Source organism: Opisthorchis viverrini, assembly GCF_000715545.1.
Source record: "Opisthorchis viverrini unplaced genomic scaffold opera_v5_197, whole genome shotgun sequence".
NCBI lineage: Eukaryota > Metazoa > Platyhelminthes > Trematoda > Opisthorchiida > Opisthorchiidae > Opisthorchis > Opisthorchis viverrini.
Genome location: NW_008751854.1, coordinates 649,675 through 676,113, shown reverse-complemented (window position 1 = coordinate 676,113; position 26,439 = coordinate 649,675). Strand labels below are relative to the sequence as shown.

The 26,439-nt window shown below is 41.6% G+C and overlaps 1 protein-coding gene across 1 annotated transcript in view; it reads left to right on the top strand.

The window, feature by feature from the left end:
- T265_08023 (hypothetical protein) overlaps positions 1-24,818 on the top strand; it is a gene marked incomplete at both ends in the record, with an annotated part of 43,055 nt that extends 18,237 nt beyond the window's left edge. The window contains 8 exons of the mRNA XM_009173710.1: positions 880-1,031; positions 5,879-6,043; positions 9,346-9,474; positions 11,757-12,343; positions 15,408-15,920; positions 20,536-20,635; positions 22,782-23,048; positions 24,462-24,818. Of these exons, the coding sequence (XP_009171974.1) occupies positions 880-1,031; positions 5,879-6,043; positions 9,346-9,474; positions 11,757-12,343; positions 15,408-15,920; positions 20,536-20,635; positions 22,782-23,048; positions 24,462-24,667 (2,119 nt within the window). The remainder of the gene's footprint in view (positions 1-879; positions 1,032-5,878; positions 6,044-9,345; positions 9,475-11,756; positions 12,344-15,407; positions 15,921-20,535; positions 20,636-22,781; positions 23,049-24,461) is intronic.
- Positions 24,819-26,439: the final 1,621 nt, after the last annotated feature.

Here is a 26,439-nt window from a genome sequence, read left to right as displayed (position 1 = left end):
CGGTAGTTTTTATTTGGGCAACGTTACTTTTTCCAATTGATTTAAACCAAACATGTCTGACTGAACTAGCAGTGTCTGTTTGGCTGTATACAGAGATGGCCGGTGATGGGCAGATCATGCCTCGCGAAGTAGTAAATCTATCAATGGCTCTTCAGCTAACTACTTTACCTGGCTAAAACCTTGTCCTGTTTGCCAATCTATTTCCATCATACTCCATGGGATTAGTAAACTTCGCGACCCTCGGACAGGGTTTACCTAACCTGTTGTACAAATTCAAAGCATTCCATTCAAAATCTGCTGTAGGTTTTTGCATGTTAGTGACCGATATTTTTTTTACTCGGACGCATGGGCGAAGCAATTATTATCCAGCGTAGGGCGTTGTGTGGCTATTGTGACACGGCGACACAGCTCGCATTTTAATAAAGCACATGATGACGCCTCAGTTAGTTCCGTTTCATTTCATGTCAAATCAGTAGGAGAGAAAATTTCCCACATGAACGCTGAACACAACGCCATTTTTCTCGTGTAAATGAGCATGGAAGCAGCTGACAAAGTCCCTGAAATAGTTTGTTTTCAACAACCTTCCCCACTTTGTCAGGGCATCTTAATGGCATTTTCGTTTGTACAGAAATAGCTGTTGATTGTGTTCAGCAGCCTAACCACTTCACATACCTAACTGTAAGAAGTAACACTATCTAGCTGCATATACACCTGAGCTAACTTGGGCCAAAATTCATAGGTATTTCAGACTGTCGATAAAGTTTTCCTCAGCTCTGCAAAAGTTCCTGGAGTTCCCCATGCTTATCTCAGGGTTCATAATCCATCCAACCAACCAAATGTCTTGTTACCCAGCACCGTTTCTTCTCCCCTACAATTCAGTCTCAACCGATCCTACGGACAGAACACATGGCGTGAGGAGTATCTTATGTGGGAATGTTCCTGTATTCCGAACGGAACTGTGACCACGTATAAGGACCCGATCGGATGTACGGAAGAGCGAGAACAGCAGTGCGTTAGCTTGTTGAACGATGGTCAGTTTACTGAGGGTTTCCTGCATTCCAAATCCTTGATTGTGGAGTATTAGACCGACGGAAATACTCGTGGGTATAATACTACTACTTCCATAATGATAGTAATAAGTTTCTCGTGTTTTGTTTAATGCAATAGTCACACAGACTGCAGTTTGTTTCAGCTAAGAAAGATGGGTTTTATCGGATATCAAATATCATCAGGTGTGTATATGTTGGTGGTGATTTGAATGTATAAGTTGATCGACCAAGCCCCGAAGATGTATAGCTAGGTGATAAATTCGGATTTGATGTTCAGCGCACGGATAGTGGGGAGCGGCCTCTACAGTTGTGCGGTGACTGTTGTCAGTAGGAAAATCCACCCCCTTCCCAAAAACTCTCATCATGCTGTTGCGCCGGGATAGTTATCACCCGGCATTACATGTGGCAAAGCGTAGCTTATCCGTTCATCGACCATCTCCAGTAGCTCAACAGTACCGAGCTCGTCTGGCTAGAAACGCACAGTGGCGCCGATAAAGAAGGTTGGTTAGAGGTTAAGTGGAAGCAGATGAAAGAAGCTGTGTCGTCGGCTCATAAAGCCTTGTCCAGGTCTTCCGACTCAACTAAATGTATGTTGGATGTCGTCGAGATCAGCAGGCCCTATTGCTGCCGGATAATCTACACTAGAAACTAACACACGTGGATCACTCGAACTCTGGAAAGGCAACAGTCTCTCGAGAATAACGTGGCACTTCCTTTGGACTAGGATATGGGAATTTCTGTCACGATCAACAGCTTCGCCCATTTTTCAGCTGATTAGGTCAGCTATTTGAAAGAAAAAGAAGTAAAAGGAAATACGGAAATGAGGGAATAGAAATTTTTCTACACTATTATCTTCTTGGCGGATGGACTGAACATTTTAAACAACAGTTTAGATGGTCTCATTCGACATTCTCTGGGAGAATTCAGGGAATCTGGATGGAATATCAGCGGCAACCAGCTATCAGCAACAGAAATAACGTACGAGCTATTCGTCCAACACAAGTCACCTGGCCCGGATACTTTGCAGTATGCGGTTTCCAAAAAAATTCATCATGGTGACAAGTTTGACAGCCTTAATGCAGGATATTTGGAAGCCTGATAGAATACCGACTCAAGCCGAGAATTTACATCATGCAGCTAAACCATCAGAGAGATACGAAAATTTCATGTAAAATACAGCCCGGTTGCCTTCGCATCGAACATGCCTCGTTGCACCATTTTATGCAACTCACTTGGTTTTCAGTACAGGCACTTTCTTGAGACTCATACTGGGTAACACTCTGATGAAGAAAACATTGACGATACCTTTAACTTGGGATATGTTCTTGAACAGCGCCACTTTTTCGGCCGTCCCTTGCTGGTCTTTTATTGTTGATCTGAAAGCTGTTTTTGATTCCGTTGGCCGGTGGTGTACAGCGACCAGTGTCTCTTCCACATTTATATACCTTATGAGAGCGCAGTACGCGAACTGCTCTGGGCGCTTACGAGTGGACAGTAAACTGCTGTCTGAGGTCACCACTTCTAGTGGTGTAAGAAAAGGCTTCTCTTTCTCAAAATTCCTCTTCAATTTTTTATTCATATGTTGCTGGAAATTCATCTGCCTGCCTCTGACACTTAAGGAGTCGAAATGCTCCTGGGGCGCTCGCTTGCAGATGGCAGGTATGCTCTACTTGGACATAAGCCATTCTGAATGACCAAGTAATTCTGTTGTGAGGCTTGTGGGATATGTATTGTTCAAATTCATATCACTCGCTTAAACGTTCGTCCTCCTGTTCTAGCGTAATTTTCTGGCGATCCCACATCAAAGGGAGAAGCACTGGACTCGAGTTTAGCTCTTCTTAGAGCTCATCAGCAGTGCATACCCAATGACCGTGCCGGGTTTTGAACGCCGGACATCTGACATGCAAAGCGAGCGTGTTGCCACCACTCCACCAGCACACGTCTGCTACAAATGAATTTCCACGTTTGGACAGGCGCACGTGTCTACGCCTGAGCGATGTGATCGATGTGCACGGTTCATTGGTTGTGGCGATAGGTTAACCCACTTAGGCATGACTTCCCAGTGAGGTAGTGCCACAGACGCCTGGGGTTCGCTGGACGACTTTTTGATTTATGTTGTGGGGTTTGCGGGTTATGTATTACTCATATTCACATAACTCTCGTTTGAAATGTCGTCCTCCCGTCCAGGCGTAAATAACTCTGCCATATGGTTTGGTATGATCTTCACAACTAAAAATTGTAAACTGCTGCTACAATAAAGGGTGGGATCAAGCCCAAACCTCATGCGTACCGACGAGCCGATCACAGTAGCAGGCGAATTCGTTCACTTGAGCACCTGCGCAGTTTCCGCCGTAATAAATGACGACGACATCGTTTGTCCAACCCAAAGTGTCAGGACAGCGTTTGCCAATCTACGATGCCTGTTTTTCAAGTAGAGAAGCAACATCGTGAGGGTGCAAACGTGCTGTCTGATGGGTCAGGAACGTGGCCTGTACGTTCAGAGGATGGAGAAGAAATCTCAGCGTTTGGCTACCGGTGTATGCGAATCTTAGACGGAGGGAACATCTGATTAGTGCTGTTGGTCTTATAGGAATAGGCTAGCCCTCAATCGATGTGCTGTCAAAGCTTCGTAGGTTACACAGATTAAGACTCTGTACCTCAAAAACCTATTTTTCATCAGCTCTTTACAACGATCGGCAGACCCGGCAACGCAGTTTGAAAACAGTAACCAGTAAATTCAGTGGGGATGATAGGTGCTGCTACCCTAAATGGGGACCCTCGGAATCAACTCATCAGTGTTCAGTGACATTTGCATACACGGCTCCATCCATCACAGAGGGAAAAGAAAGAAGGTATGTGGTCCAGATAGACGACAAAATCGCGCTAACAGTTAACTATTCTATCAATGACAAACGAGGGATCCAACGTTGAACGGACGCCGCTTGCCACATGGATTCATCAAATAACCGATCATGGACATCTAATAAATTATATCATTGGGGGTGAAGGGCTCTCTGTAATGTGGTGGCAGTAAAAATGGTTAGTACTGAGTGCAATACGGGTCGGTCTTTGAGGCATAATAAAATGCGCGTCTCACCAATTCATGGATCAGAAAATTCATTAAAGATACATGTGGGGAAACGGGAGAACTAGAAAGCTTCATTTGATTTCTGCAACATTTGCCAACCTGCCCTATTATATCACGTTAACGTCAGCACCTGGATCTCGCGCGCAGCACTACATTCGTTTCCACACAAAATATTTTCATGGCTTCCTACTGTGCGCAGACGTCCAGTGATTTGAACACAGTTGACTGAGAAACCTGATTCGGAAGGCTGATCTTTCATGACTAATCAAGCATGATCAAATCGGCGCGTTGATTGTGAACTACCCAATCCAAGCATTGGACATATTGCATTGCAGCATATTGCTGTTACAAGTTTTTTTTTGTTTTTAAAGCGACACAGCTAATAAGGTTGCTGTTGGATAGTTTATTTCAGAGTTTTCAGCAATCTTAGGAGTAGTGTGTTACAGATATATATATGTATCGCGATATTCTTTCACAAACGTTTCACGAAACCACAGCACGGTAAGGAAGGCGCTGTGTATCACTGCTAGAAATGACAGAATATCATGGAAAACTCTTTTGACATTATACGTTACAGAAATATATATGTATCGCGATATTCTTTCACAGCACGGTAAGGAAGGTTCTGTGTATCACTGCTAGAAATGACAGAATGTTATGGAAAACTCTTTTGACATTATAGGGGAAACAAGTCATGCCATCCAGGTGTCACCGTGTGATTTCCAAAAATCCAGGCCACCGATCGAAGTACACTCCAATCCTTGGTTATGACCGAAGTGCGTTGGCCTGGTTTTTTGACTTTATCAACACTGTGTTTAGTTGCAGAGTTTCTGACTAAATTTGTTTGTGCAACAAACGATTTGCAGCCGCTGGTGATACCCTGTTTTACCGGAATGTGGTGTCAACCCGCCCCACCTTTTGCAGGTGACACCTTTTCATTTGTGTCATCAAATCCGTATGTATGAGTCAACTAAGGAGACCGATTTCAGAAAGTCACGCTAGATAACTAGTGGACGTCAAAGATAGCATCAGTCGTGAGGGAGCACACAGTAGTGCGACGTAGTGACGTTACTTAGTTGCCGTGTGCAGTGTTCTTTACCGAGAGGCTACACAATCAGTGCGAACGAACGAAAATCCACCACGAGAGAGCAGAACAAGGTACATATCCCAACACGTTTCAGTATATATGTTCAACTCAATCAAGCATTTATGAGGGTTCAAATATACCTTGCTGCTAAGCTTAGAAAGCTGCTGCAGACGCTATGCCATTTGACAGGCTTGCCAACACACTCTACCAAGTTTGTTGATAGTTCCTGCCTTGCACCATAGTTTGTTTCGTTGTAGTCTCAGTTTCAGATGCAATCCTGTTCAGTTATTTATTGGGATTTTATAACTTTCCAAAACTTACGTTCATCGATGACACGCCGAATTTCGAGCCATTTTGGCACGAAATAAGGTACTAATTAAATCAGTGTTTGAGCTAGTTACACTTGAGTGTCATGCAGAATTAGTATGTTGAGAACAGTTTTGGAACTGGCATTCCAGGTAACATGAGAGACCATTTTCAATGCAGTAAAAACGGGTGGTTGAAATGCAGAACGTTGTCAACGTACAGTGAACTAGATGCGACGAACTTTTCCTCCTAATACGGTTTCCAGAATATAACTCCAAGACCACTACTCTGCTTATACAAACCATCCTGACATCTAAATTATAGGTTTCTCTCATTTTTCTCCGCCAGATGCAATCTTCTACCTTCCGAACACAGTTAACGCTGTTCTAGCCGTAGCTGAATCCTTGAAGAAAATTCAGGACAGATGTTCACGAGATGGCCCATGTTACCCAGACGGATCAATAGCATTCCGTAATCGCGTCTTAAAAATCCTGGATACCATTTCGTTCACAGGTATGAAAACAGGTAGATAAAAATAGAGTTAGAGAGACGGACACACGTTAGATAGATAGATAGATAGATAGATAGATAGATAGATAGATAGATAGATAGATAGATAGATAGATAGATAGATAGATAGATAGATAGATAGATAGATAGATAGATAGATAGATAGATAGATAGATAGATAGATAGATAGATAGATAGATAGATAGATAGATAGATAGATAGATAGATAGATAGATAGATAGATAGATAGATAGATAGATAGATAGATAGATAGATAGATAGATAGATAGATAGATAGATAGATAGATAGATAGATAGATAGATAGATAGATAGATAGATAGATAGATAGATAGATAGATAGATAGATAGATAGATAGATAGATAGATAGATAGATAGATAGATAGATAGATAGATAGATAGATAGATAGATAGATAGATAGATAGATAGATAGATAGATAGATAGATAGATAGATAGATAGATAGATAGATAGATAGATAGATAGATAGATAGATAGATAGATAGATAGATAGATAGATAGATAGATAGATAGATAGATAGATAGATAGATAGATAGATAGATAGATAGATAGATAGATAGATAGATAGATAGATAGATAGATAGATAGATAGATAGATAGATAGATAGATAGATAGATAGATAGATAGATAGATAGATAGATAGATAGATAGATAGATAGATAGATAGATAGATAGATAGATAGATAGATAGATAGATAGATAGATAGATAGATAGATAGATAGATAGATAGATAGATAGATAGATAGATAGATAGATAGATAGATAGATAGATAGATAGATAGATAGATAGATAGATAGATAGATAGATAGATAGATAGATAGATAGATAGATAGATAGATAGATAGATAGATAGATAGATAGATAGATAGATAGATAGATAGATAGATAGATAGATAGATAGATAGATAGATAGATAGATAGATAGATAGATAGATAGATAGATAGATAGATAGATAGATAGATAGATAGATAGATAGATAGATAGATAGATAGATAGATAGATAGATAGATAGATAGATAGATAGATAGATAGATAGATAGATAGATAGATAGATAGATAGATAGATAGATAGATAGATAGATAGATAGATAGATAGATAGATAGATAGATAGATAGATAGATAGATAGATAGATAGATAGATAGATAGATAGATAGATAGATAGATAGATAGATAGATAGATAGATAGATAGATAGATAGATAGATAGATAGATAGATAGATAGATAGATAGATAGATAGATAGATAGATAGATAGATAGATAGATAGATAGATAGATAGATAGATAGATAGATAGATAGATAGATAGATAGATAGATAGAAGATAGATAGGTAGTTAGATAGATAGATAGATAGATAGATAATTAGATAAGTAGATAAGTAGATAGATGATTGGATGACAGATAAATAGATTCCAGAGTAGAAAATTTTATGTGAACATTTTATGTAAAATCAAAACTAATGTTTTAGAACATTTTTCAAAAAACGAACCTTGAATTTTTTATGACCAGACAATTAAACTTTGTTCTCTGTGGCTCTTCATGTAACTTTATGTCTAAGCACATGGGTTTTTCATTGGGGCCTACGTCCCAATTTTTAGACATTTTCATCCCGCCCGGTAAACTTGCGATGTTTAAGGAACTACCTCTTCAGTTGCAAAAGAAAAATCTCTCCACGAGACAACCCCGTCTAAGTGGGATGGACACCAAGCAACCATAGGGAAGTCCTGTAGACGCAATGAGTCCACCAGGTCCGCCCTCAACTCAACGACAGAATGGGGATCGTCACGCCGCTACAAATGTGTCCGCTGGTTGAAATTTTTGATGAACGTTAGTTGAAATGTGGGTCAGTGTAGCACAAAATATGGGAGGAGTCTGGGTTATTGACAAGGGCATGCTCGTGATGGCTGAGCGTGTTCAGGGGGAAACACGTTTGAGACTGACCATGTTAAATTCATCTGTTAAGTCCATTGGCAGTGGACTTAAATTTTGAGAAGAATCCGGATTTCATTTAAGGAAAGTTTGTTTAGTGAATTATATTAAAAAGAGAGTTAGACGTGGAATGGAAATTAGTAACTTAGCTTTCAATACACTCAGGTGAATAAGAGAAACATGCTTGGGCTAACAAAATCCATTCAGGATATTCTTGTCCTGTCGTTTTCTTTTACTAGGCAGTCTTAATAGGAATAATTTGGAATAAGGAAGGACAACGGCTGGCGATAAAGTATCCAGTTTGTGGATGAGGGTTAAACTGAATCACGTGAAACAGGCCTACGCAAATGCATTTTGATCGTATTTTGTTAGACTTGTAGCGTATGCACCCCCGGAAACGCACTCAACCTGCTGTTGCTTAGATCTTCATCTGTGCACCCATCGCTTTCAGTGGAATTGCTGAATGGATAATTTTTCTACTATATAAAGTTTCGAGGTGTAGAGGCATGAATGCGCACAGAGACAGACCGTATGGACCTGCCAAACAAACGTACCGTATAATGGCTGGCAGTATTCCGGAAACGGCCCCCTAAAACCTATTTTACAAGGGCATTTAGATTTTTGTACACAATCCAATTCAACATCCCACCGTTGTTTTTATCTGAATCCCTTAACGCAAGAAGAACGTAAAGATCTATCGTAATTCTGAAAGACAACTAACCAGGCAGTTGTGTATTTCGATTAATTCGGTCCAGATGATATACTTCTTGGATGCTAAGGCAAAATAACCTAGCCAAACACGTGTACATCACTAGGTTTCGGAAAAATCAAACAACGTTTTTTGTCGTTTGAAGATATATGCAGGATCACTGTAAATGGAGCCTATGTTTATCTGAGGAGTCCCCCAAGCAAACGTTTGATTTTCCTGGTGTTTATTTTGAGGAACTAACTCTGATCGCAGACGAACAGCTGCAATGTGAAGAGATACATATCCTAATAAGTATCCTATCCTATCGTTCTTGATACACTGCCGTGTGAAACTATATCAAATCACATTGGATATGTACAGTTTCTTATTCACGTGGAGCCATCTGATGATTGGAAACCACCTCATCCCAGAATAAGTTAGGCTCACTTATTGTTCAGTTTTTTTAGGCAAACAAACTTATGAAACACAACGGGGAACATGTAACTACCAGAAAAATTTCCCGAGAATCTCCACTTAGCATAGTAAACAAATTATATATTTGACTCTAAGCAGTGTTCATTTATGAAGTTTGGTTGCTAGAATTAGTGTAATACAGCTTATTTACTTTTGGTTTGTTCAAGGTTTTGGAGGTGAGGAATTTCATTTTACTATGGAGGGAGACGGTAAGCCGCAATTTACAATTCTGGCGCATATTGGTGGAGGAGCGTTGTGGCATACCTTTGCTGAGTGTGATGCGTCCACAAAAACTCGTAAGTATAACGTTTATCCTACTACGTTGACCAAAGCTGTTCGACAATCGAGTTGTCAGAGAAATTTCACTATGTAACAACTGGGCATCTTGTTCGTTACTTAGGGATGAAACTATTTGGGACCTGCTTATTACCCATAGAGACAGACTGTTCTGGATCCTAGTATTTTTAATTGATCCGGTCTCTCTACATGGATCCTGATGACTTAGTCCAGTCATCTACATGATGCTCAAAACCAATTGTAACTGCGATAGACGGACTACCCGGAAATAGTATTTCTCAGTTTCTATCAGGATGCCAAAGTCAACTTCAGTTATGAGTGCCTTCCAATGTAAACTGTAATGTCTAAATTGTTTAGAACTTCTAGAACTTTTCCACCCCATCAGGAATTGAAGTAGGTTCTTGAGGATACACGACATGGTGATGCAACTTCCATGACTGCATATGGAATGGCATTCTATTTTATATTAATGCCCATGTTTTTTGTATAAACGCTATAACCCTCCTTGACTGGCCCAAATTAATTCCAACTTATAGGAGCCCCTGTTTCGAATGGTGAGTCGGAGGTGCCCCAATACACCGCTTTTATGGGATAAAGTTGCCAGTTCTAGTTCCAGTTGAAGACGTAACACACCAGTCCTAAGGTTGCTGAAAGTTATTAGGCAGCCCACGACCAACTTCATCTTTTTGGGGGCTCATCAGGTAGGCGCATTCCCCAAGTTTCGGTCAACCTTATGTTTGCGAGAAATTTGGCTCATTCATTTGCTATCCAAATTGGCTTTCACGACAGACTCGCCTAAATCTCAGCTGAATCTCGTTTGCGATGTTCTTCAACTGAATATGCCGCACCAGGCTGCCTCATTTGAAAGAAAAATACCATAAGCGACAGATTCAGCCGCGATCCAAAGGAGTCCCTCGTGAAGAACAAATTGATGTGCAAATGAGTGTATTTGTTGTAGGTTTCTCAAGCTATTCAGCTTCCTTGGCTTTTGCCTATAAAAACTTGCGATCAGTAGTAAAGTTAACATGGCTTTTTGAAAAAATGTCACTTGTTTTTTTTTCAATTAGGACGTGGCAATGTAAGCGAAAGTAGTCACACGAATTTGCAGGACTACTCAAACTCACCATCTCCCGTGTTGTCGTTTTGAACACCAAACAGTTCGGCCTTGATCGGCTGATCAGCAGGATGCAGTGTCACTCATCCATCACACCACGTTTTCACTTGTTGACGAGTGACCTTGCATTGTGCATATTCTTAATCTGCTTGAGTTTATTGCAGTAACTGGGCGCAGTCTCTTAATTGAAAGCACTCCAGGGTGCCAGCGCGTCAGCTGTGTGAATGCGTAGGTAACCATATATCAGCGTGACCTATGTCAGCTGGAGTTATCATTCATGACAGAGACAACCATACGTTCAGCATGCAGACAACAGCTGAGTAGCTATGAACCACGCTTTGGGTGAAGGAAACCTTTGCCTAATTTTGTGAGGCAGATATCGGATCAGACATCTGTGGCCAGATCCCCTGAAATGAAGATTGGTAAAAATCGATTTCCTTTTGGCCGTGACCGGTTAATTTTCATGTTAACCAGGGGCTGGAATTCGGCCTTAGATTTGCTTTCGGATCGGTTTTCGTTCCTTGCCAGTATGACATTAGTAAAATTATGTTTTTGCATGTACGGTAAACGCTTCGGCAAACCATTCTGCGAACCGAACAGCAGTATACGAATACTCATCTAATGCTCCTATAATACAAAGTCATGCTGCAGTTCCAAACCACAACAGCCTACCTTCGGTGCGCAGCAGAATTAATAGGATAAATGACACGGCATTTTTGACATGCCAGTTTCGACTAGCAGCTGGAACGTGTAGGTTCATTACTAGCGCCATTGTCACCCAACTGGCTGATACGATCTTGATGTTACTCTATATAAAGCTTCGTAAACAAGGTTTACATTCGGTTACTTCAAAAATTAAAGACAATCGTATATACATAAACGATCATGTTGAGAATATGGGCCTTACACTAGTTTCGATGGAGTTGCGTGGAGAATTTAAATCAGATCTTTTCATTTGTTGTTACAACTACACTTTTCGCTCAAAACCTAGGTGTTTTTTAACGAGAGGACGTTTAGATGTACGTTATTTATTACAATTTGTACAATCATTACGCTCCCAGATACAGAGTCTAAAATAGTGGTAATGAAAGTGAGTATCTTGATGTGTTGATAGTTTGTTTATTTGTTTGGTTCCTGGCAAACGTTTTTATTGAACCTCATCCACAGCCATTTGCAACGCCACTGGAGTTGTCGAGGATTTGGTAACAGCCAAATATCCCTATTCTCGATGCTGCAATCCCTGTGAAGTCGGAAGTGCAACTACGTACGATACACAAATTCCTTGCTGTTGGAAATGTACGGAATGTTCGAAGGACGCTATTGTAGAAACAGTTGACAGAAGCAATAACAACCATGTGCCAAAAGCTACAGCCTGCGTTTACTGTGCACCGGGGACCCGGCCTAATCAAAATCAGACAAAATGTGACGATTTGCCTGTCGATTTCATGTCGATTGCTGATCCATCGGCCATCGCAATGTGCGCGTTATGCGTGGTGGCAATTCTGCTTTCATCATTGGTGCTTGCGATCTACCTGCATAACTGGAATACACCAGTGATTCGTGCGTCCGGTCGCGAGACTACCCTAGTGCTATTTGCCGGTATCTTCTGTTCATACGTAACACCAATCATCGTTCTGTCTCACAGACCCACAATGTATGTTTGTTCTTGGGCTACGATAGCTCCTGGTTTATGCAGTACCATTTCCTATGCAGCTATCTATGTGAGAATCAGCCGAATAGATAGAATATTCCGAGTAAGTGCTTTGTCCTGCTGAAAATCGCGTCTATTGCATCTCAGTTGGTTTGAAGTTTAGATTGACTACAACTTTCCATTTTGTAGTTATATCCCACGATTGAAGGTTCGGTAGTATGCTTCAGGGAAGACGTGACTCCTTTCATAGCGTACCGAAATTATTTCTCTCACCCTTCAGCCTTTTAGTTTTTTCCCTGGAAAGGGGCATAAATTGTATTGTCCACATCATATCGTGGGTATAATTCAGACAAAACAGAGCTGGTTGCGAATAGTGCTTTTTTGAAAACTGGTTTATTTCCACAATAAGGTTGCACTTTTCTGTTTAGGCTTGTAGAAGTTTGAAAAACGTAAGCAAATCTCTTACTTAGCTGGAAAATTGCTAGCCTACTCCTGATATTTCCATCTCCATCAGAATTCATATATATCCTGGGGTAATACTGAAGACTATGCAGTCCACTATCCAAATCTGTAAAAATAGTTCAAGAACCACTACTGTCGAGACAAATATTGGCAGAGCAGCTTTTTCGTCATTTAGCTTAGTAAATCCCTTCTCCGTGAACTGGTCTTTGTTTGACCATTACTGCTGAATCACGTTTACACACATGGAAGTAGATGGTTCAAAGATCATTGCATGATATACGTGGATTTGGCAGCTAGTGTTCTTACTATAGTGAAGTTTGAAGCAAACCAAAAAGTTTTTTTGAGCTGCCTAATGACATTTCAGTCTAGGTTTTGACAAGGGCTTACTTACTAGATGAGCTTCGCTTTGGTTTTTTCGATGATGATAAATTTCTTTATTCACCTGTTTCGAGATAAGTAACCGAGATTCGTTTAACAAATGCTACATAAGCAACTCATTCATCGGGTGACCTGAAATAACTGACTTATTTTGGTTGCATGTTTTTAAGTCTGTCGAGGCTTTGTACTGTTTTAAAACTCTGCTTTTGGTATAAGATACCTGCTCGGTTTGTCGTGGATGGATCACTGTTCCACGTCCGCTTATTACCATCAGCGTAGTTATGACGGTTGCACTGGTAAAGCTAGATTTCAGTACGATTCACCACCACTGGTCTACTAGAATAAGAGTTTTCCGTGCATCACGATTCTCACATGGACATAATGTATGCCTCCACCCGTCATTTGCAGACTACTAACCAACATACTGCACAGGATAGCCCATATCTACGAAAACACCCAGATAAATTTGCTGAACGCTCAGGAACTAGGTCTAGAGAAACCAGCAACATCCGTAACAACCAGTATAGCAAAGCATTGTCACTGGCATACCTGAAGTGAACCTCGAGAACAGTGATAATAACAAATCGCACTGACAAAGGCCTACGCTCTCTTAGCTGGACTGACCCGTCATATCAAACGAGGTCAATCACCACCCGTGAACAAGGGCCAGTGTTAGACATCGTATGTTCTGGGCCGCTTGTGCATCTGTCCGAGCGCCCTGTACCTGAGACAACAAGACTAGAGGCTAAAAGGTGTGATCAGACGATGGCCCATAACTTTCAATCCAAATGGGGAGTTCTCAACGTTTTAGTCCCAGACGTCCATTTCACTGCGGAGGCGCATCCAATGCGTATACATATGCCTAGTCAGTGTCCCTCACTACTCAGTTAGGTATGTACAAAGATGATGACAGACTTGCCTCTGGTACCACTGTAAGTTTAACACTTCGGAATATCACGACTCTTACCGCGAGCCTTTTGTAGACGGACACACTCAATACGCATAAACATGATACAGCAGAGGACAATAAATTACAACTCAAAACAATAGAATATGATATGACACAACGCGCATAAAATAAATTTAGCATAGTAATGAAAAACAACGTCCAGCCTTGCAACCAAATCAGAGCCTCAGACTCGAAAATCACCCACTTCCCACTTAGATCAGGACCATAGGGTGTCTGGAGGTCGGCACTCCGGAAATGCGCGTACTTTAAGCTAGTGTAAGATATTGTACACCTTGGTCCTCAAATAGATGGTCACAGCATCACTTCGGGGAATTTTGTAGAAATAAAGCTCGGGAATTAACGGATCATTGAAGCCGGTCTTTGCTGACACAGATGAGAGCGGTCCAGATGAACTCAATGGTGTCCACCTCGGATAGAAGTTGCTGTAATACTGATAAGCCATGTCCAGAATACATACACATGATCGTAGTTCCGCTTGGTTTCATTCACACGGCGATGATAAAAACACCATTGATAGTGCCATCATGGGATAAGCACACTGAAGATCACTCAGACCTAAAACATTTTTGTATTTGAAAGGTCACTGTTAACACCGTCACATGTTAAACCATCTGATAGCCCTGACAGTCCAAACCAGATGTGATAGACTTATTTCATCAGCCGAAGTTGCCCCGGCAGATCACTGTGTGACCGGTACTCTCGTTTATGATGTTCTTCTACTAAATGTGCTGCACAAAGTTGGCCTCATGTTTCAGTTAGTACGATATTCGAGATATCTCAGCATATTTTCACTAGGGAAACTACTCACAAGGTGTTGCAAACTCGGCGATAATCCAAGACCGGTTTCGCCCTTGGGGCTCATCTGCTAGGCGCAGTCCCCTTGTTTTGAGTTCACTAGCATCCGCATTCACTGTAACCAGATTCTTTGGACGAGGTTTGAGTGTAGCACTTGATCATAATGTTTTCAATTCCAACGGACTGTGCAAAGTAAATAAAGGAGTTTTTATCAGTCTTCTCATATCAATTTTTTTCGAATTACCATCAACCCAAGTAGAATAGGACTAACTTATAGCTGTACAGGGTTGTACTGTTCTTCATGACTGTTACAGATTATGACTATTTGTGTTCATCTTAATCTGCGCTCCCACCCACGCGTGCCTTCTTTCTACGAAGTAAGCGGCACAACGAAGTGACGTCTGCAAATTGACCAGCTATCTAGTTCAGGCGTGATGGTTCTGTACTAAATTGCCATTAGTGGCAGCATTACAAGATGTTGTTGAGATTTTAAAGGTCGAAAGCAGTGCGAGATTTTGCTAGGATGTGTTTCTTCACGATGAAGTTTTCACTTTGTTTTCAGTTGGCCGCAAACCCCGTGTCTTCTGCAACGCGTTTCGTAAGCCCTGGATCTCAGATATTGTTCATGGTTCTGTTAATTTGTGCGGACGTCCTCGTACTGGCCGTCACCATGTCACTCTGGCCTCCGACCGTCACCCAAATCCTATCTGGTTCCAATTCTTATCTTGGACCGAGAAGATGGGAACAGAACGGGAGTGTAATAATCCTCAAAGGTTTGGACACAAACCCAGTGGTCTGCTTTTCCAGTCTGTTCATTCCACAATTCGCTGGGATGCTGATTCCAATTTTTCTCATGCTGGTGTCTCTGCTACACGCTTACAAGATTCGCAAAGTCCCTTGTGGATACAATGAAGCAAGACAGCTGGGTGTTGTCAATTACGTCAACTTACTTTTGTTCGTTATTGCCCCCATTCTTATGCTCACCTTTCGGCTGACATCCAGGGAATTGCTGCCTCTGAGTGGCCTTACCTTCTTGATGGCCACAAATCAACTGGTGGTATTAATAATGCCGAAGGTAAGCCATTAATCCTGAAATAGCCGCAATCTGAACTAGTCCACATAGATTGGGTTCACGTACAGGATGAAATCTCCATTGAGAATTCCCAAATCTCTTCAGACTACCATCAGCTTTTAATTAGCTCAGATTGAACAACAACCCACATGAAGAATAAAACTTACATCTGTGAAGCCCTTACTCCAGGAACCAGTAAACAGATGGCCACGTGATGTGGATTTTGTGACTGAAGGACAGATGGCGCTCTATCTTGCCTAACTGCTAGTCAGTCGTAGTGCTGATCAGTCGTTCGCTGTCGAACGCTTAAGCGTTCAAATTCCCTGGACTTCCTCAGATGTACATTGCCTGTGATCACCCTGAATGAAACAGGGTTCTTCGGATGGTCTGCATTGATTTAATTCACTTACCGATTGAAATTCCCATTGTATATTCTTATATGGTCGCAACATCTTTCAGAAGGGTTTTTGAAGCAAATCTTCTGTGCGCATTTTACCTCATAAAAATATTTTTCGCAACGGATTTTCAATACCAGGATGTCTATATACTTTGCAGGTCTGTCTTAGAAAACCAATTAGGCGTAAAAGTGAACGGCTCCTCAAGTTGAAAAGCTTGCGAGATTGTACAAAATTAGGAATTCTGTTGTAGGGAATGGTCAACACACCAGTGCCACTACAATATCCCAATTCTTAAGTTGGCCTACCTACCGGAATTCCGTTGCAGTTAAAACCAGAAGGCAAGTCCTGCGAGGACGGCAGTGTATAACTAGGCTTAGAAATTGGTGCAGCGAAGTAAAAACAGCGACTTATTACAAGAAGCCTCGTCCAGCGAAGCTAATTAGAATACACAAACAAAGCTTACGCAAAGTTACGTTGAGGATGGCTACGTTAGCCAGTCACGAGGTTTTGATAACAGAGAAGCTTTGGACGTGAATCTGGATGCGAAACGGACTAACTTCTTGTCTTGACTTAGCATGGTACACATAAATTTGCCGAAAACTCTTCGACATTCCATGCCCGATTTCATCCTTCTTGGTGCTGACCAGGTGAACGTAGTCCCCAATTTTCCATTAACAGTAAGTTCTAATTGAAAATCAACATATCCCAAAATGGCGCAATATGACCATTCGCGAATAGCCTTGATGGTCTGCTTGTGATATTCTCAAACCGAATGTCTCTCAGATGCCGTCTCATATTTCTGACGGTACGATATTCGAGATACCACAGTACACTTACTTGTCACGACTTTACTGAGGTCTCCGCCAAACCATTGTTAAATTCGCCTTCTGTTCGAAGAACTTAACGAACGAAAAATTCATTTGGGTCTCCGGTAACACCAAAGTAGTTTGCAAATCTGGTTAGAGCGTTGTTTGTAGCCGTAGGTATTTTGGAATGAAGCATAGCGCTACTAAGATAATCCAGAGCGGAATGAAGATGGTCAACAAGTACTTCAATCAAATGGTTTGCTTCAGGAACACGCCGAACAGCTGTGTGGTAAGCGGAAAATGTGCAATACGAATAGATTCTCTAAGCGACTTTATGTTCCTACACCCCAAGCCCATACATTGTACCTCTGGAAATATGAGGTTTGCCAATACAAATTCATATTGCACACATTATGTACTATGTATTTTCTTCACTAAATTCAAGCAGTATAAACGTAACAAGCTAGAAAGCATATTATGCTTGTACGTTTTGCACTGTTTTGGCTTCTTGTGTCCATCACAATAAACTTTTCCTTTGACTTCATGAGAGCCATTTTACATAATGCTGTCTTTAAACATGGCACTTCCATTGAATGGGTGCGCTCATTAATCCAGCTTACGGTCATCCAGCGGACTTTTAAAGCCCCAGTGTGGCTGTAACTTCATAGTCTTTGAAACATTGCTTGGTTGGATACAACATACATTCATTGAGAAAAAGCGCGAAAGAATTACACAGATTTGCACACTTTCCCCAACTACAACGACCATAGGCGCGCTCAGATCTACAGTTTTTCAGGAAGTCACTTCGACCATTCAGGCCACAAAGTTAACTGAATTGCAAATAACAGAGCTAAGTGCAAACACTGTTTTACTTACCCTCATGCAGTGGCTGGCAGTCAATCCAGGGAACCTCATATGAAAACTTCAACCAACCTTTCACATCATTACGTTTGCCAACAACTGACAACACGACGCGATGGTCAAATCACTCACCACTGCCAAGTGCGTGCGTCATCGTACCAAAAAACATAGCTTTACTCTGGCCTGAGATTAAAAATCAATTGATTCCTGTGACCATTTTAGATCGGCGAAAGCTGATTATTTCAACTATCTGGCCAATCTTGGTGCGAAAAGTTTGTTACGTAGCCTGTAAATATAAATCAAAGCACAAGACAACTTTGGCGTCGTTTCGTCATTGCAAGTTACAAAGTAGAACGTTTGAAATCCCAAGAAGTGTCGTACACACAGGCTGGCTCTATACCGTTCTAATATTGATGATAGCTTGAGAAGGTTTGGTAGATTACAAATGAGACTTGCCCCGTAAGCGAAGCCAACCTATGCTGAAAAGCTGAAGGGCACTTTGCACCTGTTTCATCCTTATTGGGAGTCCTCAGCATTGCGCATCTCAGGAAACTCCAGGGGATTTCCAACCCACAATCTCTTGGCTGGTAGTTTGAAACCTTGATTTAATGCTTAATGACATGGGGAAAATATAAGTAGTGATAGGGTTTTAACTGGACTCAGTATAATGAACCACTCAAGAATTTCTGGAAGGTGAGCTACTGTGGTTTGGTTCTGCAACCAAGGAACGGACACAGTCTATATTAATAAGAGCTGGATGTTTAAATATTTGGACGTTAGCTAGCGCATTATCCACTGAAATTTAAGCCTGAAGATCAAAGCGAATATTGATTGTTCGAAGGAGTTTTGTTCAGCACTGGATAAATGTGAAAACGGGAGAAAGTAAAGTCTGGATATTTGAGTATTTTCTATGTGTGCGTGCGCGTCGAAGGTTCTCAGATGGGAAAGGCGAGACATCTAAGCAGAGGAAAATAATACCACAGAATAACGAACACCTACAGAAAAAGGCTGCACAAAATAAGTGAGAATACAGAGTTTTTTCATAGATGATCGCCTGATCGCCCCCTATTAAAGTCACTAGTTGTGACATTTGTGAAACTTCCAACCGCGCGAAGAGGTGAAGTTCACTGGATTCCGAACTTCATTGGAGCAACAAGTCGTCCTAGGCAATAAGCTGACTCGGGATAAGAAATGAATACTTAAGGTCGTGTTGACGGTGGCGGTTTCAGAAAACAAAATAATCGATGCCAAAATATTTACTGTTTAGACTACAAAGTATAATAAGCAATAGAGACGTGTTGCAGTAATCACAATGTTGGTTAATCCTGCACCAAGGCTCAGGTTAAAAATTTCCGAGAAATTTCATTATGCTGTCTCTAGCTCGTAATTTTTCACGAGCACTTTTCCAGGTGGTTTGTAATTTTGCCCTCTGGTAGATAATTTCACCCCCAAACGGAGTCGCAAACCAATGTATATTTCACATTCGCATCTGCAAACACCTGGATACTAGATACATTTCAAATGATTCCACAGAATTTGAAATAAAGCTGGACGGAACCGTTGAGTGAAGCTCTACCAAAGTCCTTACATTACAACCATTCGGGTAGTTCTTCGTCCTTCTACTCAAATGACCGTTCATTTATCTTACTTTTTCTCTTGGGTCATTCAAAACAGACAGCTTGAAATACCGGTCGAAATTCACCGTTACAAACAAGTCGAAACAAGCGTCAAAACCGAATTGTTGAGCAAAACGTAAAGAGCTAGCATACTAACAGAAGGCTGTTTGTTGGAGTGTCCCCTAGGAGCAATTCAAGTTGGCATTTACATCTTGCTCATAATCGATCTGTGATAAACAAAGGAGTCGGAACGCACGTCTAACCATGACGTCCATGAGTGATTAGTTTTAAGATTGACACGAGAAATCTAAAACATGAACATGGAAAAGTCTATCATACTACGTCCGCCCAGTGAGTTCCAGCTAGGAGGAACCGGGAATGCGTTGTATTTTTCAGTATTGCCAATAACCATTTTTAAGACTTTGCAACAAGCAAATTCATTACTGTCAGGTGTATGAGGGGGAAAATGAAGGGGTGAGACCAACCTTTCACACACACAGTTAGCCATCATTCTGAGTGAATTCACTCCAAAGAGTACAACCACGCATAACATAGTTCCGCCTAACGAACTATTTGAAATTTTCAAACGTGTTCCTTTTCACTCCTTCGGTGTCGAATAAGGGAACCATGTCTACAATTGTCACTGTGAAGCGAAATCTATTGGGAAGGTTTTAGATTTTCACTGGCAATGTACCTGGCTCCTGTGAGTAAACCTTTCCGAATTAGCATGGAGTTGCTTGAGTTGGCCAGGGTTTTGTTAACTGCATAGTGTATGAGTGGCGGACATCATACAGATGTCAACTTTACTATCTTACTGTTATGTCATTAAACAAACCATCACTTAGCGGTAATTTCTGCAGGTTGTTATGGCTTTTTTCAATCGCCTCTGGTGAAACGATTAAGTTTACTAACAAGTATGTTTCGTTTTACCTCGCAGTTGTACATAATATTATTCACACCTGAGAAAAACACCACGGGAAATGTGCTACAACGTGATCGCTCACAAACCCAAATCCGGGGAGTCCACGTTATTAACGGTAAGAGAAACAGCGTGGAGGTGCTGGTATCCTTTTAGTTGTTCATCACATTATCGCGTCTCACTCTTAGACATGGTCACAGATCATCGGATCCAGTCGGTTTCTCCTACAGAATGCTACCTGTCACCAGCTTTCACCAGCTTAACCTGCCCATGCGGGGTAGTAACGTAACGTTGTGTAGTAATTCCGATTAGCTGTCAGTCGTCGGTAACCCAGAGAAGCCCCGTTAGGAAAATAAAACTGACGATTCATTATAAGTAATCTTTAAGAGTTACGATATAGTATGTATTCCGAAATGTGCGTATTTTGGGATTAGCTCAATGTAGACCAGATATGAGCTCTGCCTTGAACCCATCCTCGAAGGTAGCATGATATTTTTCTTACAATGTGGCGAACATTTAGTTAAGCATGATTCGCTACCCATAATGTACCTACTAAAAGGCAATAATATCTTCTGAAGCGTTTTGAAATCAGGTGTAGTGGTCAGGCTAACAGCCGATGCGTTCCCACGATCAGATGTTATTGGTTTTATTCAGAAGGTAAGTGGACGATTAAGTGCCGGACAATGATATTGCTGTTCGGTTGTTCTCTGGGCTTAGTAATTTTGTCGCAAACGTTTACTCTCCGCTCGAGATGAGAGCATCAGTGCGCTGTTCTTGAACCGAGCGGGCTGTGCTTTAGTGAACGTGTCTATGCGTGTTTATGCTTATTACCTTCGTTCATCTAGCGTAACTGATGTGGCTTTGGTTGCCTAGTTCAAAGCAAAATATAGAGCGGCATAAACAAGCCAGGATTTCGAGCATTCATCCGTATGCTGAAGTCATCCTTGTTTTGGAAGCCTGGTCGCTAATGCCCGAATTTGCCGAAGGAGGTGCAACGGATATTTTTGAAAATGGTGCCGGTCGATCGGAAACTGATTCCCCTCGCATTATGTGACCACTAAGGCAGCTGTCACATTTACCGCCGTTCTAGATAAAAATTGACCTAGTCGAGAAAGCGAGTGACTAGAGTTATTCAACTGTCTAATTATTTTGGTCATTGCTTTGGAGGCCCCTGGGAAAGGTATTTCCGACAACAGGGTTTTAAATCTGAGAAATCTTGGGCCGTTTTCAGGTCATTCCACGCCTTCATAGACCGTATATGTCCCAACGGGTGGTGCCGAAACGTTTACAGGAAATACTTTAAGCACAGCGAGCATATGAACGGTCATCTGATCGACAACCAATTTGAACGAGTCACTTTGGAAGCTGTGAACACATAGATATGAAGGGCTGCGGACGATCTGGGTAGATGGTGTGGGAGATAGAACATATCTCCAATATTGCTTTATATCTGATGAAAGCGCCAGTTGTTTAGTCGGGTGGCTGAAAGCGTTTTATCCAGTTTCATTCAGGATGCTGAGCACGGCGGTCTTGAGAATGCCAACTGTGTCGGCAGTGTGGTCTGAACAATAATTGCGTAAGCAGACAGATTCAGTTCATCAATGGGACCACCAGAGAAGCAGCTCCAATGTTAGCTCTGCACAAGCTTGAACAGCTTGTCATCACACCCACCACATGGGTCGGCAGTTTTGACATCGTTATTTGATTGTTGGTTGGGTGTATGCGTGTCGTCTGTCAATTGACAGACACATGCTGAAGTCGACCAACTTTTCGAGCAATTATACAGTAGTTGTGTCACGCACTCACCACGTCACGCTGGAGCACTCCTGTGTGAGCTTGTCGAGGTCGAAACAGAATGACGGAAAGTTGGCTTTCCAACCGACCACCAAGAGAATTGTCTCAGGCGGTCTGAAAGCAGGCTACGTCACAGTTTACTCTAAACCCTCTGGGGATAATAATGTTCCTTATTGACATCTGAATGGTCTCTTCTACCTGGACTAGGGGGACACTCGACTTTAAAGGAACGCAATATTTTTTATGTAGCATGTGGCGAGTTTTATTTCAGAGCTAGGAAATAAACCTCAAAATAAGTCGACGATCAATAATATTCTTTATGGACGTGATTATTCTCGCGTTGCTGACCAAATAGTCATTTATGTAATCAGTGACCATTGGAACTTTGACCCCCGTAGAAACATGTTAGGTTGTTGAGTAGCAAGAGTATTTTTGCAGTGGAACATTTTACATTGTTCTGTTCACTTCAGAACTCGATGAACGGTGGTGTGAAGGACTATCCACAATCAGTAGTGCACGTTGCCGCCACTCACTCGGAGGACTACACGAACTGTCAGCAGTGAACCTTGTGAGTTCTAGACTGGAGGGGCCTAAGGTGGAACTCAGCCGACAGCGGTCAATTTCTCTTGTTCAGACACCTTGTGAAAGACAGCATCGGGAACTTAGACCACGTTGTGTCACAACAGGGCATACATCCGCAAGCCAATTACAACACGGATGTAGGGCTGTTTCATTTCGTAAGTACCACACACCTTCCAGACTTTGACGACCCAGGGGTTCCAAAGAAGTCTTTTCCTCCTCAAGTGTTGGATGGATCTTCTCGTTATGCGTTTCCACTCGTTCTTAGATGTAGCTATGACTTTTCTCAAGCTATTTGGTTCGTTTTTTTACCTGCCCGTCTGCATGCTGTCAAACCAACTTTGTGAATGTTAATAGATAGTTTGTACACACAACCCAGGTTATGCTGACATTATCAATATTTGAGCTCGAGATAGCTCAGTGGTTAGGGCCCGAATGTACTCAATGGGATGTCCATGGTTCACACCCAACTCGTGCAACCAGAATACTCCTGTATAGGCTTTGACAACCTGGTAGTATCTCAGTCCTTGTGCTTCCTTCGGATGGGCAGTTATGGACATTATCAATATTTGAGCTCGAGATAGCTCAGTGGTTAGGGCCCGAATGTACTCAATGGGATGTCCATGGTTCACACCCAACTCGTGCAACCAGAATACTCCTGTATAGGCTTTGACAACCTGGTAGTATCTCAGTCCTTGTGCTTCCTTCGGATGGCATGGCAGTTATGCACCAAAATCGTGCTGCATTTGAAAGAATATAATAATTGTATATATAATATTTATGTATGTTTATATGAAACATCAGCCAAACAACTGCACGAAATGAACCCAGGTTTTCCGCGTTCAGAATGCGGGTCGAACAGGATTGGTGGTGTTTTCGGCATCAAGCATATTTTCAACAATACGTTCACGTAACAGCAAATATTAATTGTCTCTAATGTCTTAGGACATTGTCTCGAGATGATAAAATGTTTCCAGTTTGGCATGCAAGGACCTCTAACATATAGTTTCGGAAACGACCGAGCTGTATTGAACATGTTTGTGATCCACTTAACCGTGATGCGCACTGGACGCACACGAACCCAGTAGTATATTATTTACCCTAGAGACCACTTATCGTGCCACTTTCTTTGTCTGCGCTTATGAGACAGCATAGTTTTTTAAGCCAGATGACGGAGAAAACAGTTCTTCAATCGAGTATATGGTGCTGCTGTGTGCAATGACACTAGATTATGCTGTTTAGATGACCGTCGATCATTTGCTGACATCAGTAATCTGAAATTTCCTCAACCAGACAGCCCACTCTGTCGAACGAACGATTACCAAGAATTCAGGCTATATACCAAAGAGAAATATGGCGAAATTCTTCTGCTTAGATACTAATATCTAATAATGTCTCACAGACAACAAAAGATTCATGCACCAAACATCAGTCCACGATCTACTACAAAACCAACCAGACGTTCTTTTTATCATTTTCACACCCTTTTTCTGATAAATTATGCGCAGGCACCAAAAACCATTTCATACAATGAGATATTCCTAGCTTTGTCTACTTGGTTTCCATTTTAGACCTGAATGACGATGTGTCAAAAGCGGATGATGATAGCGACCAGCATGTGCCTTTACTGAATGGGCGTGTGTCAAGTGAACGAACTGAGCACCATGTACCTTTGGACGAAACCATGTTAGGCAGCGATGGAGCCACGAGTGACCATTCATCCGTTTCAAACTTATCCTTCGAAAAGTTTCACTTCTCATCAAAACCTCCATCCTGACAATTATTTTTGCTTACTCCTGTTTTACACTTGCTTGTTTTATCCCACCAAATAACTCCAGTGTTTTATTGTGAGTGCGATCGAGTGTCCTGTGTGATTTCCATGCATTGGTCTTCCATAAAACCAAAATATGATTCGACAAGCACGCCTGACTGATTCAATTTGACCTACCTGAGAGAATCTTCAAGCTAAAAGCGATACTTTTTGTTGCGGATGATCGCGGGATATGTAGTTTTCACATTCACACCACTCTTGCAACCTGTGTTGGAGTAAGTTGGGGAAGTCTCTCTTATTAGAGCTCATCAGTAGCGCACATCTCTGGCCATGCAGCGGCTTGAAATTCGGACATCTGACACGCGAGGCGAACGTGTGACACGAATGGAGCTGCACATACCTGACGCATCGGAATTTTCACGTTTGAGCAAGCAAGCTTGAGTTACGTAATTTTACTGAACGTGATAAGTTGGGGATGGCGAATATGCCCAAGCTTACTTGTGGGAGATTTTGCCATTGAAAATGGAGGCGAAGGTCTAAGCCTTCCGGCCTCATTACCTAGCATAGATTACCTTCAAATTCGCACGTGTATGTGGTGTACAAAATGATACGGAATACTTTAGAACAGACACTGTCCTTGTTGTTAATATTCAGCACTATACCTCAGGTGATGGATTCAGCCCAGAGCGAAATTCCTAAATCACTCCATACTCTCAACAAGCTTTACGTTAGGTTGGCGATAGTGTTATGGTTGATGGTGTTCTTAAGGTGAATACAAACAAACAAACGGGTGAATGTAAATAGCTGGGTGAACAGTGAGAGGTTATGAACTATTCTTCAGACAACAACGACAGGTCTTCACTAAGTTTCCGTAGGCGTTTTCCTAGGTTATATGTGTTCGACTGTAGAAAAGCAGCACAGCCTGTATCTAGCGTGAAAATAAGGAATTGCTAGATCAGTGGTAAATTCATCCTGATATTTGGAGCACTCGAATGCAGAGAATCTGAACTAACACGCAGCCCTAGGAAATTAGCACGGACTAGGTACAAGTTTAGGCTTGGTTCGTTCTATAGCGATTTGCATATGATATGAGAAAATCCACGAATATCATCGCTTGGATCATATTCCTCCGAAGGTGATGCCATGCACTTGCAAACGGGAATGAATTGCGAATAATGGTAACTTTTTCTGCACCTAGTTACGTTAAGAACGACTTCTCGATGCTTCACAGTAGCATTTCTCAGCTCACATTCTTAGAATATAGTTCATCGATGAATTCTATACTTGCTGCGAAATTCGGTCGTTACCCCTGCTCTGAAATTAGATTCTCTTTTATCTTCAAACTGCATAATGAAAGACAATCATAGGTCGCGGCAGCAAACTAAGCCCTGTTGTGATCCTGAACAAATAAGTCATAAAATATGACTTCAATCCTAAATAGAGATCCTTTTCTGATGAAACACCAAAAAAACAGTTTAGAACTCCCTCATCATTGTTGATAATTACAATCACTAGGCCGTAATGTGGCTAGCGTCAGAACTTGTGAGCTCATAGGCAACAGCAGATGAAATAGAGCAATCTTTACGCAGCGTAAAACCGTCATGGATATGGCGGCTACGCTAATTTGTAAAATGTCTACGCAAAAAGCAGTCTTCAACGGTATCTTGAATAAACCTTGTCAATCTCATAGAAGTGTAACCCCTGAAAACGAGATGGTACTGTGTCAGGTTAAACCGTTATCCATCGTCCTGATGCATTCGCCCCAGGAGGCTAAGTGG